At 45.8% G+C, this 12723-nt stretch overlaps 1 protein-coding gene across 1 annotated transcript in view; it reads right to left on the bottom strand.

Moving 5' to 3' along the window:
- Nucleotides 1-12723, bottom strand: part of ARID3C (AT-rich interaction domain 3C) — a 548993-nt gene that overhangs the window by 191740 nt on the left and 344530 nt on the right. The window contains exon 3 of the mRNA XM_085628417.1: nucleotides 8162-8234. Within this exon, the coding sequence (XP_085484543.1) occupies nucleotides 8162-8234 (73 nt within the window). The remainder of the gene's footprint in view (nucleotides 1-8161; nucleotides 8235-12723) is intronic.

Below are 12723 nucleotides of genomic sequence, written 5' to 3'. Positions count from 1 at the left end.
AGAGAGGCCATACAAAAATGTATTAAGGAGGAAGAAGTAAAAAATGAGGCCACACCTTCAACAACGAATAACTAAAACATCTCCAGCTGTTCACAGGACCCCCTTCTATTACAATAACATTGTTGTGTCATGCTTTATAAACAAGTAATATTTGCAAATCGAACAAAGCAAGAACACAAATACAGTCCCAAAATATGATCTGTAGCAACTGAAATCCGGCAGCATCATATTCTTTCCCTCACTCTCTCTGGTGCCCACCTTCCTTCTTTCCTGTCCTTTCGCTACAGCGCTTTGAAGCAGCCAAAGAGCAGAGGTGGCGTAGGTACTGTACATTGTATTGTATTGTAATTGCATTTGTATAGCGCTTGCAACATGCACACAACGTGATATGACATCCTCACTCCACACCCTCCATGTAACACCATGTTATCCACTGCAATCAACAGATGTAGCCATATTTAGAACCTAGGTGAAATGATAGCGGAGTGGGTAGCGCGCATGCTGCTGAGATCTGCACACACCTTGCAAGCTCGAATCCTGGTCGGTTCACTCACTCCCCTCCATCAACGTAAATAAGACTCGTGATCAAGGTGGCAACTGTTAATTGAAGGTCACTGAAGCTTCAAACCTATATACATATTCCACTCTTGTAGTCCCCAGAGGTGCGCGAGGTGCGGGGCAGCAAGCGCCGCGGAGGCGGAGAGGGCCTGCAGCCAAGGAAGCGCTAGCCTGGGAGGATGATTGAGATGTTGGAGCAGTGCCTGACAAGGCCCCGCCGCCGCCTGTCAAGATGTCACGGATCGGAAGGCCTGCACCTCCCGGCTCATGGCTGCAGGAGTGTGCGGTGCCGAGGGCCGGTGGAAGGCTGCCACGTTCCTGTCTTCATCCTCGGAGCCTGATGGCTCGCGGCATGTGCCTCCATGGTGGGGGATGAGGCCTGCGCCCCCCACGCTGAGGGATCTCCCGTACACGGTTCTTGGACCCTGGAGAGAAAACCGCACGACGCGGACGGGGAAGCCCTGGCGCTGCTCACGTGCCGAGAGTCACCGTGTGCTCTCTGACAGCCAAGAAAGAATTCCAAGGCGCCCCTAAACATGCACCGCTGAGAGGGCTATCACTTAAATTCATGGCGTGTCTTTTATTATTCCAACAAAAACGGCCATACAAACTGCTCACAGGTGTTTCATGTCACTGGACTTTTTCAAGGCTTTTTTAAATTCACTGGTAAACTTCTCACATACATAAAATGCCATTGCACATTGTCCGATGATACAGTGTCACACATCATGTCACGCCCAGTGAGGCTATTCTGATGGGGAATCATTATCGTATGCAGGCCCGGTTCTAGTGGGTGGGCTGGGTGGGCCAGGCCCACCCAAACATGAGCCTGGCCCACCCAAACAGGAATCTTGGCCCTCGCAGTGAGGGCTTGAAGGCAGGCGCGCAACGCTATTGGGCTCAAAGGGCTGTCTGTGTGTGTGCGCGCCCGGGCTGAGACGGCTTCCCGGGCGCGCACACACAGGCAGTTTTAGAGATTATCACAGCCGCACCAGAGTACTTCACAGGTCTTTAAAAGACAATTTACATGTTAACGAGGCTTTGTTTATTTTTTTCACTCCTTCATCTCCACATGGCGATAGGCGACACATCCTTACTTTGACAACGGCAACCTTTGCCTACTGTCCTCTGTGCTGCGTGGATATTTCTTTTTCTATGCAGCGCAGGAGAAAAGAAGTTTGTTTATTCCTATTCACCTTTCCTGGCCCCTGCAGCTGCTTATTACATCAGGCTGTGACATAAAGTTTGACTAATGGAGTAGGTAAGAGAATGTGTTACTATTTGTTTTTCTTTTTAAAATCTGCACAGGCCCAGCGGGACACATACTTCATGTGTGTTTCATTTGAACAGTTTTTATCATTATTACGGCTGATGCAGGACAACAATAAGACAATACAAAATGCCCAGATAACGCTGGTGATTAATGATCCTGCTGGAGAGCAATCATTTGTCTGTTAGTAGTTTTTAAATGCAGATGAACTGTATTTTATGTGGATAGCTCAGTGGGTTACTGCCTTTGTCACAGAGATCCTTGTGTTACTTGCAGTTCAGAAGTTACAATCCTAACATAGGACAGTGACCAATGAACTGGCACCAAAGAGCTCCATACAAACATGAATGGTATAGTTAGAACTTCGCTTTTTTTGTTTTGTGATATAGTTAGAACTTCCTCAGTCTTTCACTATTCTAATGTTGCTAAAATGAGTATGTTTGGGCAGATATACATTTTTATCAGTAAAGCTGACCCCCATGGAATACTCTTTAAATCCTAAGGTTGTGTTTCCCCAGATCAAACCCTCTTAAAATATACTGCCCACCAGTATGGATGACATGTGATACCTACACCTTGTAATCCTCATTGGCTTATGTGACATTCCCTGTAGACTGATTTACATACTTGTATGACTCATTGTCTCTGTATAATGTGTGCGTGGTGTAAAGTACTGACACACAGCAATGATATGAGTAGCTGTAAAGTACTGACACACACTGCAATGATATGAGTAGCGCTATACAACAAATTAAATGCATATGAGAGAGGGGCTACATAAAGATGAGGGGCACTGTTGCAGGGTGGCAGTGAGGGAATCCGAGGAGGAGGTAGTGGGAGGGGCTATGGTGCGATGAGGGGTACTGTTGGAGGGTGACAGTGAGGGAATCCGAGGAAGAGGTCATGGGGTGGACGGGGAGCTAGGGAGAGATGAGGGGGACTGGTGGAGGGTGGTAGTGAGGGAGTCTGAAGAGGAGGTCATGATGGGGAAGGGTTACAGAGAGATGAGGGGCACTGGTGGAGGGTGGCAGTGAGGGAATCCGAGGTGGAGGTCATGAGGGGGAGGGGCTATGGGGAGATGAGGGGCACTTGTGGTGTGTGGCAGTGAGGGAATCTGAGGAGGAGGTCAATAGGGGGGGCAATGGAGGGATGAGGGGCACTGTTGGAAGGTGGTATAAAGGTATTTACAGAGAAAGAGGTTTTTGGTGTGGCGCCAAAAAATACTTTCACATCAGCTGGCCCTGTCATGGCCTTTCTGTTTTTTGTTGATTTAATTAGCAGTCGGGTCATAAGGGCTACTGTGGAACATACTTTAAAGCGTGTGCTAATTAGATTCACTGCTATATCCAATGTTTTAAGTTTGAAGGTGATTTTACTAAGGTTTTTACCGGGAAAAAAGTGGAGCCCGATGGTGCCTGATATGGGGCTAGGGCCCAAGGTCAGCTGTGAGATAAGGTGCACTGGAGAGGAGCAGTGGATAATCAAGCCTGTAAGGGAGTGCGTTGCAGAGTCCGGGGTCAGGCGGAGGTAGTATTCGAGAGGGATTCTCCCTGGGGCTGGCACAGAGGGAGCCCGAGAAGTGTCACTTGCCTGATACCTACCACCTCAGAAACCTCCTCTTCCCATCAAAGGAACATTACATGGAAAAAAACACTTTTTAAGAGTGATAACATTTAGAAAGAGATTTGGAAAAGAGGGCGTTTTACTGGGCCTTGTAAGACTAAGAAGAGATAAAGGAGGGCCCTGAAGCAGGCCTGCCCAGACATATATGCGACAAATCGAGCCCGCAGTGGCCCACCCAAATGCACCCTTGGCCCACCCAAATAAAAATTCCTGGAGCCGGGCCTGATCGTATGGTATGGAGCACCTTCTGAAACGGAGCTGAAACCTCGACAAAGCACTATGCCCTTGGCAAGGGACGGAGGGGGGGCAGCATCCATGATGACATTCACCCAGAAGAAAAAGACGCAAACCAGTATCAAGACTTGTTAGTCAATGGCGGCAAGAATCATTCTCAACCTCCTACGTCACCCTCACATCGCACCACACCTGCAGGGGCTCCAATGCCTCCCCATTCACAAACGAGCACAATTTAAACTCCTTACCCACACTTTGAAGGCGCTACATAACGCTGGCCCAGCATACCTCAACAATCGCATCTGTTCTCACAAACCTTCCACACACCTCCGCTCGTACAGACTCCTTTCCCACATCCCAAGCACATGGAAAACCGAGCCTCCTCCTACGTTGCTCCCAATGCGTGCAACGACCCCCTGCTACCCTGAGGCTCCTCCTCCACACTTCTTGAATTCCCGCAAGCAGATGAACACCTGGCGCTTCGAGGAGTCCCACCAGGCGCTAGGTGTGCCTACACTCGCACCTTCACGGTGCCAGGATACCCTCCTGGGTGATAGTGCGCTCTACAAATCTGCATAACATAGCATAACGAGTCTGGCAGGCCTGACTACTGAACAGACGAAGATCAAACAAAGCAAGCATTGGCAAAGCAAATCTGCCTCACTTTACCAAAGCTTACTGGTCTCCGCACTCTGCTACTGGCTTAGCCAATGCTGGATGCTTATGTCCTGGCTGAAGCACAGCCCTTGGCGGTAACATCAGAGGTAAACCTGCTCGTGTTAAAACCATCTGCAAAGGACAGGTCAATAAGAGTGGCCAGCATGGAGTGGACGATGGGTGGCTGCAGCGGAGGGAGAGTGGGAGAGACAGACAGACAGCGCGGCACTGAGCCACGGCAATGCTTGGCGTTGGACACTAAAGGGGGGAGGGAATTGAGACGTAGCAGAGAAAGTTGGCAGAGCAAGGGAAAGAGTAGAAGCAGGTGCTGTATGCAGACACAGCCAGAGGAAGGAGCACAATAAACACCGCAGTGAGTGCCAGATGAGACCTGAAATAACAGCAAAGACGTGGGACCAAAAAGAAAGCCATCCAATCACGGGCAGGGGATGACCCAAGCCCCCTCTGTAGTATTGGATGCAACAATGTGTTTGACAGATAGCTGAAGGTGTCTCTAGCAAGACTGCAACAAAAAACACCTAAACATTCGGGTGCATTCAATTACACAGAAATATAGCGGTACCCTTAAAAAGATACGGGCATAAAACAAGAGGTGGCACAGAACAAGTGTCGATAGATCCCTAAACCTCCCTGAAATGGGTCCCTGCCTCCAGAAACAGGCGTTACTCTGACCCTCAGAGGAGCACATCATGGAAACCAGGCAGCAAAGCTTCTTTCCATTCCTCTTAACGCCATTTTTCAACGGTAACAGCTGGACTGGTTTAATAAATAGGAAAATAATTAGATTGCAGCCTAATTAAGGCCCTGAAATAAGCTATGGAAGAGGTCCCTTGTCCTCTGCTCACTCCAGGTACAGCAGGCAGCACCAAAGAGCCAAGGACATCAGTGGGATAAACAGCACCCTGGTTTCATCCGTGTGAGCTTAGAGTGCGGAAGAGTGGAAACACAAGACCACTCCTTCACCTCCCAGCAGGAGTGTCTAGAGCGCTCTCTCCTGCTGTGAAATCTTACCACAGGCTATCAGACATTCAGACTGGGCACGGCAGTGATACTCAGTTATCTGACTGGTGGGCTCATAATGCATATCTCACACCATGTGGAATACTCTCTATTGTTTTGGGGAATATATTTTTATTAGATTTTCTCTTATACAACTGTCGCATTACACACACAAGTATAGCACGGGGTGTATTACTTGAGAACAGCAAATGACACACAAGTTGGATGGTTACAAACGTAGTGGGGGCATACTGGGCACAATCGCAGAGGTGTGCAGCCCCTCCACTAATGGGTATCATCTGAACCTCCAGATGTTGTCACAGTTACATTACTTTGAGACAGCGGATCCCCTCCCATATTTGTAATTCCGTGGTATCTCAGCCAGGGACCCCATATCCTGGCAAATTTCCTTGGGCACCCGCGCATCTTCTACGTCGCTTTCTCCACTATCATATAAAGGTCATCCCCATTTTCCATTCATGCAATGTGGGTGGAGTCAGTGACCCCAGTGTTTTGCCAAATCTCTTCTCCCCACCATTATTCCCAAATTTACAAACAGTAGTTTGACCCTGGGAAGATCTATCACTGTAGGTATTCCTATCAGTCCATTGGTATCAATGCGTCTAGTATGGGCCTGAGTTCCCTGGTGAGGGCTGACCAGTAAGCGGCAATTACCCTACAGTGCTATAGTGTACGAAGATATGTTCCCCTTTCAGTGTGGCATCAGAGGCATTGAGGTGTTGCCGCCCTTCTAAAAAGATGTAACCGGTCCCTATAGTACTATGCCTTATGCAGGATCTTAAATTGTATCAAGCGGAGACAGGATTTTATCGCCACTTCCCTGGGGAGCATCAGTGCCGCCTCCCAATCCAGGTCCTCGTGGGTCCCTAGTTCTCCCTCCCATTTAGCCCTCCGGCTCACTAATGTGTCTGGTTGATTGTTGATCAAAGTCTTATAGGTTCAGGAGGTCGCCTTTCCTCCAATTTCCCCCATATGAAATCTCCCCTTCAACGGTGCATATTAAGGCATTGCCTCCGTCTCAATCTGTTGTGCCTTCCAGGCGTGAGTGACTTGTAAGTATTTATAATACCGTGTCGAGGTTAGTTCAAACTCTTTCTGTAGAAAGTGGAATGAAGCAAGGGTCACCTCCTCCAGTAGATCTCCTAACTTTAAGATCCCCAACGTGCCCCAGTGCTTGAAACCGTGCAGTTTGCAAATCCTTTTAATCACGTTCCATAGCGGAGACTCACGCGTCACACAGTTGTCCCAATGCATTCCCTTTGACGCTTTTTTCCACTCGGCTATCGCCACTTGTGTTGCCAGGAGCAGCTTCTTCGTGCCCTTCCCCCGCATAAGTAGTGAATATGAGAATAGGAACCAAAAGAATGCTGTCAATTTAATCAAAAGAACTCATCATCCTCGCCAACTCATCATAGATTGCACAAAGCTCTTAACTCCAATGATAATGCTTCAAACAAGATCCAGAGCACGTCAACGTGAACTTCTTGGTCCACATTTCAAAATGTTTACACATAAAATTGGACTTTTGGGTGGGGGAGGGGGGGTATTTCTTTGAATGGATTAAGGCCCATGGTTTAAATGCTGCTCTACTGCCCTTGGTACAGGTCGACATAAATGCCGCTATTCATGTGTCACAAGAAATAAGCGAAGGACTGGCTCCTCCTTGCTCTGGTTTGTCCCCTTCTGGCCAACTGACCTCAGCAAATTCAACTAGAAGTCGTTCCACGTAAGCCCTAAGAAGCTGTCTATGCTCTGTGGAGGTTTGTATGGCCAGACGTTTCCTTGGTCTCGCTTGCTACTCGCCAGCGCATGCGCGAGGTCCTTCAGCCTTTCCTCTACATTACAAGCCTCAGACTGGCCTTGGAGTCTGAGAAGGCGGCATGCACAGGCTAGATCCACATCTTCCTCGCGTTGTTTCATAAACCCAAAGACAAAGCTTTAGCATTAGAAACTATTGTAATCCCTTTAATCATCTACGCAGTCCCCTATTTCGATCCACAAAATAACAGCTCTCTTCCTTAAAACTCGTATAGAACACCCCAGGCAAACTATTAACATGAGTAGCTCCTCGGATATGACGACCACAACGTCACCTTCAAGACTGCCCGCCTCACCACAAAACACTGCGCCCCTAGAAGCGCCTTCTGTGCCATCACCTAACGCCTACTCTACACTCTCTTACGAGCTACGATATGGCGCTGAGAAATACAACAGGTTTACTATCGTAGGCGGGTACAAAGTGTGATGTGAACTGAAATTAATCTTTAACCGTAAATCATGGAAGAGAAACAATGGTTGGGGCAGTTTCTTGTGATGTAAGTTTTTAGGGTAAGCTCCACACCCGCTTGATTTGGCCATGTAGTAGTGGCCAGGAAGGTGGCTGGCTAAGCCTTTGTGGCGCTCACAGGAAGGCAGCATGTATGTATTAGGTCTCAAGATGCTATTAAATCACAATGTAAAACATCATGACTCAATGACCTAAACATTTCAGGCCCACTCTTCCACCTTCGCTAATTTAGAGCACAATTATGTTACATCAATTGTATTAATGTGTGCTAAAGTTCTATGGCTCTTCAATGGAATAGGCACACAACACATTACCAAATGTGATGATTGCCTGTGTACAACAGATGATAGTTAAACTTTCAACAGAAATAAACTGGACTAGTAGTTACATTGCTAATGAGCTAAAGGTTTAACCAGTTGAATTTAGTTTATAAACCGAGAGAATTCTAAAAGCTCTGCCCAGGGAGCCAGAGCTGGCAGAATGGCACTCACCCCTCTTCTGCATGTAACTGAAGAGATCGTCCAGGAATTCTTTCCTCTTCGGGTCATCATCAAGCTCGTAAAGCTGGAAAACAGAGATAAAAGGGGCTGGTTAGTGGCACTGGCAATAAATATGCATAGAAAACCGAGCACAGCTGGCATTTCAAAGATGTACCCAATACAGCGATCAGAGTAACAAAGGAACATGCAGCTTCAATACACCTAACAAAGCAATCAGGTCTTTAAACATCCAATCCAAATGACTACTGACTGGACCATCGACGCGTCTCAATCAAGTCTAATCTTAATTATAGCCACGGGAGTGATCAGGAGAGGTCTCCAAATTACAGAAAATGCCATCTCGAGGTCTTATGAACGTCCTGCCATAATCACAAGCAGTAACATGAACAGAGATGATAATAACTCTGAGACCTAATTAAGAACAGGCCCACTGGAATTATGCGGCAGGGGAGTGTCAAATCATGCAGCAGGGTTGAGTGAATTATGCGGCAAGAAAAGGCAAATTATGCAACATAATGCAGCCCGTTTTGTGACAGTATTACTTCATTGTTTTGTTATTTTCACGCTTGTTATCACTGTCTGGGCATTGGCTGCACCTCATTAGTACCACTTTAACACCCAAATATAGTAATAAGCAACAGAAATCTAACCAGTCAGTCTGTGCAGAGGGCCTTCCACAGCGCTGAAATGCGTTTTGATGCATTTTTAGTAACTTGTGAACCGTTTGAGCTTGAAACTACTTTTTTGGGTTAAAATCTGCAGATTATTATGCCGCAGATGATGGCTTATGAGGCACATGCGACAAATCTATAATTGTGCGAAAATCGTTGCGGCCGCACAATCACATAATTCCAGTGGCCCTGATTTATAACGAACAGTGCAATCAGGTAGAGTAATAGTTAACACTATTGAGTTAGGCGGTGTAAGGAAGATCTAGTCTTACTAAGAACTAATCAGAGGGGTTTAAAGATCGTCCAGACCTAATGATCATAAAGAGAATGTGCTCTAATCATTAAAACAGCGACATCCGGTGGCCCCAAGGAAGTGAAACAATAAGTACGTCCAAGAGCCCGTGTAGATGTCTCTAAAGCTCAGTCGTAACCATAACCAGTAGCCTGGTCAGACAATGTGAAGACATTCATTCCATTCTAATCATACACACAAAAGTGGAGGGTCATACGACCACCCCAAGCTAATCATGGCCAATAGTCATCAAGCGTTCTCAGGAACGCTCAGTCTCATTAATAAACAAAAAAAATAACCTCATCCAATGTTCTTAAAATCCTCCAGCCTGAAACATAGCAAATACTGTGATCAGGGGTTCTGCGGAAACTCTGGTACCACCCATGTGCCAAAAAATGTGTTATGGGGATTCTAAGAATATCCACTCTTCACCATAATCAGTAGCACAATAAGCGGAAGGTGTCAAGAATATTCATTCCATATAACCTGAAGGGCAGTCAGAGGGTGTGAAGAACATGGTGTCTTTAGTATAGGGAACATTTAGTTAATACAACCAGCAACAGTCAAAGAGCATCAATAACTTGCAGCTCTTAGTATGACCAACAACACGGTCGAACAGAGTCAATACTACTCAGGCCGGAGTATAAACAAAACACAGTCAATGAATGCCAGGGAGATGCAGACCTTAGCATAACCAACAACAAGTCATATGGTGCCAATGACACCCAGTGCTTAGGAAAAACAACCACTCCTTACAAAAGTGTCTCGAACATTATAGCTGTGGTAGATCCTACAACACAATCCAAAGGTGTCGAGTACATCTGGTCCAGTACTTAGTATGTCCAGTACAACAACCACATGATTTCTAGAAAGCCCTATCCAATGAAAGGAAATCGGATTACCACAAGGAGATGAAAGAAAGTCCATTCTCAATCATAACTAAGAGCCCTGCCCATGACCACTCAGCGTCGAAATCCGAAAGGTTTACCCCACTGTCTCTAGGTTTTATGGTACAGAATTTAGTTTGAGCAGTTGTAATGTTTCAGTCACATATGCAGAAACAACCTCTGGATGTTGCAGAGCATATGACCAGTGGACCCAAGCAGTAACGTCGGGCCAGATGTATGAAAAGCTTTAGCATTCGCAAACCCAAGGAATCAGTGCATTAGAGGGTTTGCGAATGATAATGCCCATTTTCTCATGTACTAAACACATATTGCGATTTCAGAAAACGTCTTTCAGATTTGCTAAATGTGCTTAGAAATACATACCGAATCGGTATTTGCAAGGGACATCTCTTCTAAATACCAATACAGTGTGCACTGTATCAATGTTTCGCAACTGATATATGACTGGAAAACATTGAAAAGGTACAGACTCCTCAGTTGGAGTGGTAACTCACTTGCCTTGAGAGCTCATTATTTAAAAAAAAAAAAAAAACTAGTTGGGGAGTAGGCTGTGTGTCCATGAGAACCACTACCAAGCTTCAAACAAACTTAAAACACTTACTGGTAAAGCCAAAAGGTCTCGCCTTTGGAACCAATTGCATGTTTGGCAATCCTACATAGGATCGTTAAAAAACACAATATTTTGCGGATGTTTTTTAGCATCGTAAAAAAAAAAAACATAAAGGCGCATCTGTTGGAGGAAGTGTCATTTTGTAAGTGTGCGGATATGTCTCCATGTATACGTGTGTCTCCAGAATGAAGCAGGCTCCATTTTATTTTCCTTTTTCATTGACAGATCTAAGATAGTGGGAGGTACCTAGAGAGGTTAATAAAAAATACATTTTATGTGTGATATTGTGCAGGGCTGGCAGGAATGTGCTGCCTGGACCTCTCCCAAAAATATATACTTAAAAAAAGAACCATGGGAGGGGGGTGGGGTGTGGCAATGGAGGAGGGAGTTGGAGGTAGTTGAGGAGAGGAGAGCAATGGGGAGAGGGCATGGAGCGCACGAGGGGGCAGGGAAAGAAGCACACACGAGAGCACAACCGAGAGCATTGAGGAGGGGAAGAGGGATGGAAGCAAACAAGGTAGAGCTCTGGAAATTACACGCACGCCAATGAAGTTCCTAACCAAAGCGAAGGACGTTCCCCAAAAGTGAGCAGTAGATCAGCCTCTCAACAGGATGGTAAAGACACTAAGCTGCAAGGGAAGGACAAACATAAGATGGGCCAGGGAAGCCATCAAATACGAAGTATGGAAATGAGCGTGACAAAAATACCAGCCAATGGCAATCAATGAGCAGGATCTAAACCCCTGTACGTTCTTTTAAATTCACCATTGATATTTTACAACCAGTCAGCTGATCTAAAATTGTTTAGTAATTTCAGAATACATGTGGCCCCCAATAGCCATCATAGGAATTCCATAAGGAAATCATAGAAACAGCATTAGCCAATCACAGGAATGGCATTGGGTAATCACAGGAATGGCATTAGCCAATCACAGGAATGGCATTAGCCAATCACAGGAATGGCATTAGCCAATCATAGGAATTGCATAAGGAAATCATAGGAATGGCATTAGGCAATAACAGAAATGGCTAGTATTAGGCAGTCCTGAAAAAGACCTGGATAGTATTACTATGATGTATTTTAACAAACGCCTGTACCTACTACAGACATGCCATGCTTTGATTGGCAAGCGGAGGGAGAGGGCAATAAAAAACATTAAAAATAAATCATATATTCCCATGGAAAGGTTTTCAATAGAGCTACTGCTTTCCTACTCATTAAGTCTCATGGAAAGGTTTCAACAGACATGTCTCTCCTATTCATACAGAATACGGAAAGGCTTCCAAAATAGTTCTGTCTCTCTGTATTGAGGGGCTAGCGTATGGCCAGTAAATGGAGGGACGAGAAGAGAGGCTCAGATAGTGGATCCAGTGACTTAAAGAGGTTTTTCAGGCTTTATTTCTTATTTAATAACTCAACCGTGTGACCCAGAGCTGGGCCTATTGCACAGGAGCTTTCGGCAGGTGATGTGAGGGCGATCAAGAGTGGAAGGTAATGCAGAGCTAGAAACCAGCAGTTTATTTTAAAATTAGAGTCCCAGGAAACACAGCTTTCTGAGTCTGGCAAAAATGCAGTAAAAATGCACACCTGCCACTGAAACTCATTTACTATGGTGTTAGCCCAAAACAGTGCAACTGATAAGTTGACCTACCAACCGCACCCATGCAGACTGCATGAAAAGCAGAGGAGAGAGGTCACTCGGCCTCCCACCCTCAACACCATCCTAATACTACAAGAGGTTGTGCCCTACAAATAGGACATGGGCAGGTGTTGTATCCACACAAAGTTTCACTAAGAAATGACCACTGCTGGTCAGGAACTCATCCTATTAATGTAATTAAAATCGGACCTCTGGGGTCCCCTGCACCCATATCCACGACAACCCTCCTTACATGGCTATAAGAAGTTTGGGGGATAAGGATGTGTGTGTGAATTTCACTATACAGAACAATACACTTTCAGGTCACTTGCACAAAGCCCATTGCAACATTTTTTATTTCCACTTCTTTCCGTTCTAACGTTTGGCTAGAAACAGCTCCTTTTTTGTAATCTCAAGTGTGCATTGTTCGAA

This window comes from Triturus cristatus, chromosome 2_1 (genome assembly GCF_964204655.1).
Source record: "Triturus cristatus chromosome 2_1, aTriCri1.1, whole genome shotgun sequence".
Taxonomy (NCBI): domain Eukaryota; kingdom Metazoa; phylum Chordata; class Amphibia; order Caudata; family Salamandridae; genus Triturus; species Triturus cristatus.
This window is presented reverse-complemented; position numbering and strand designations above follow the sequence as displayed.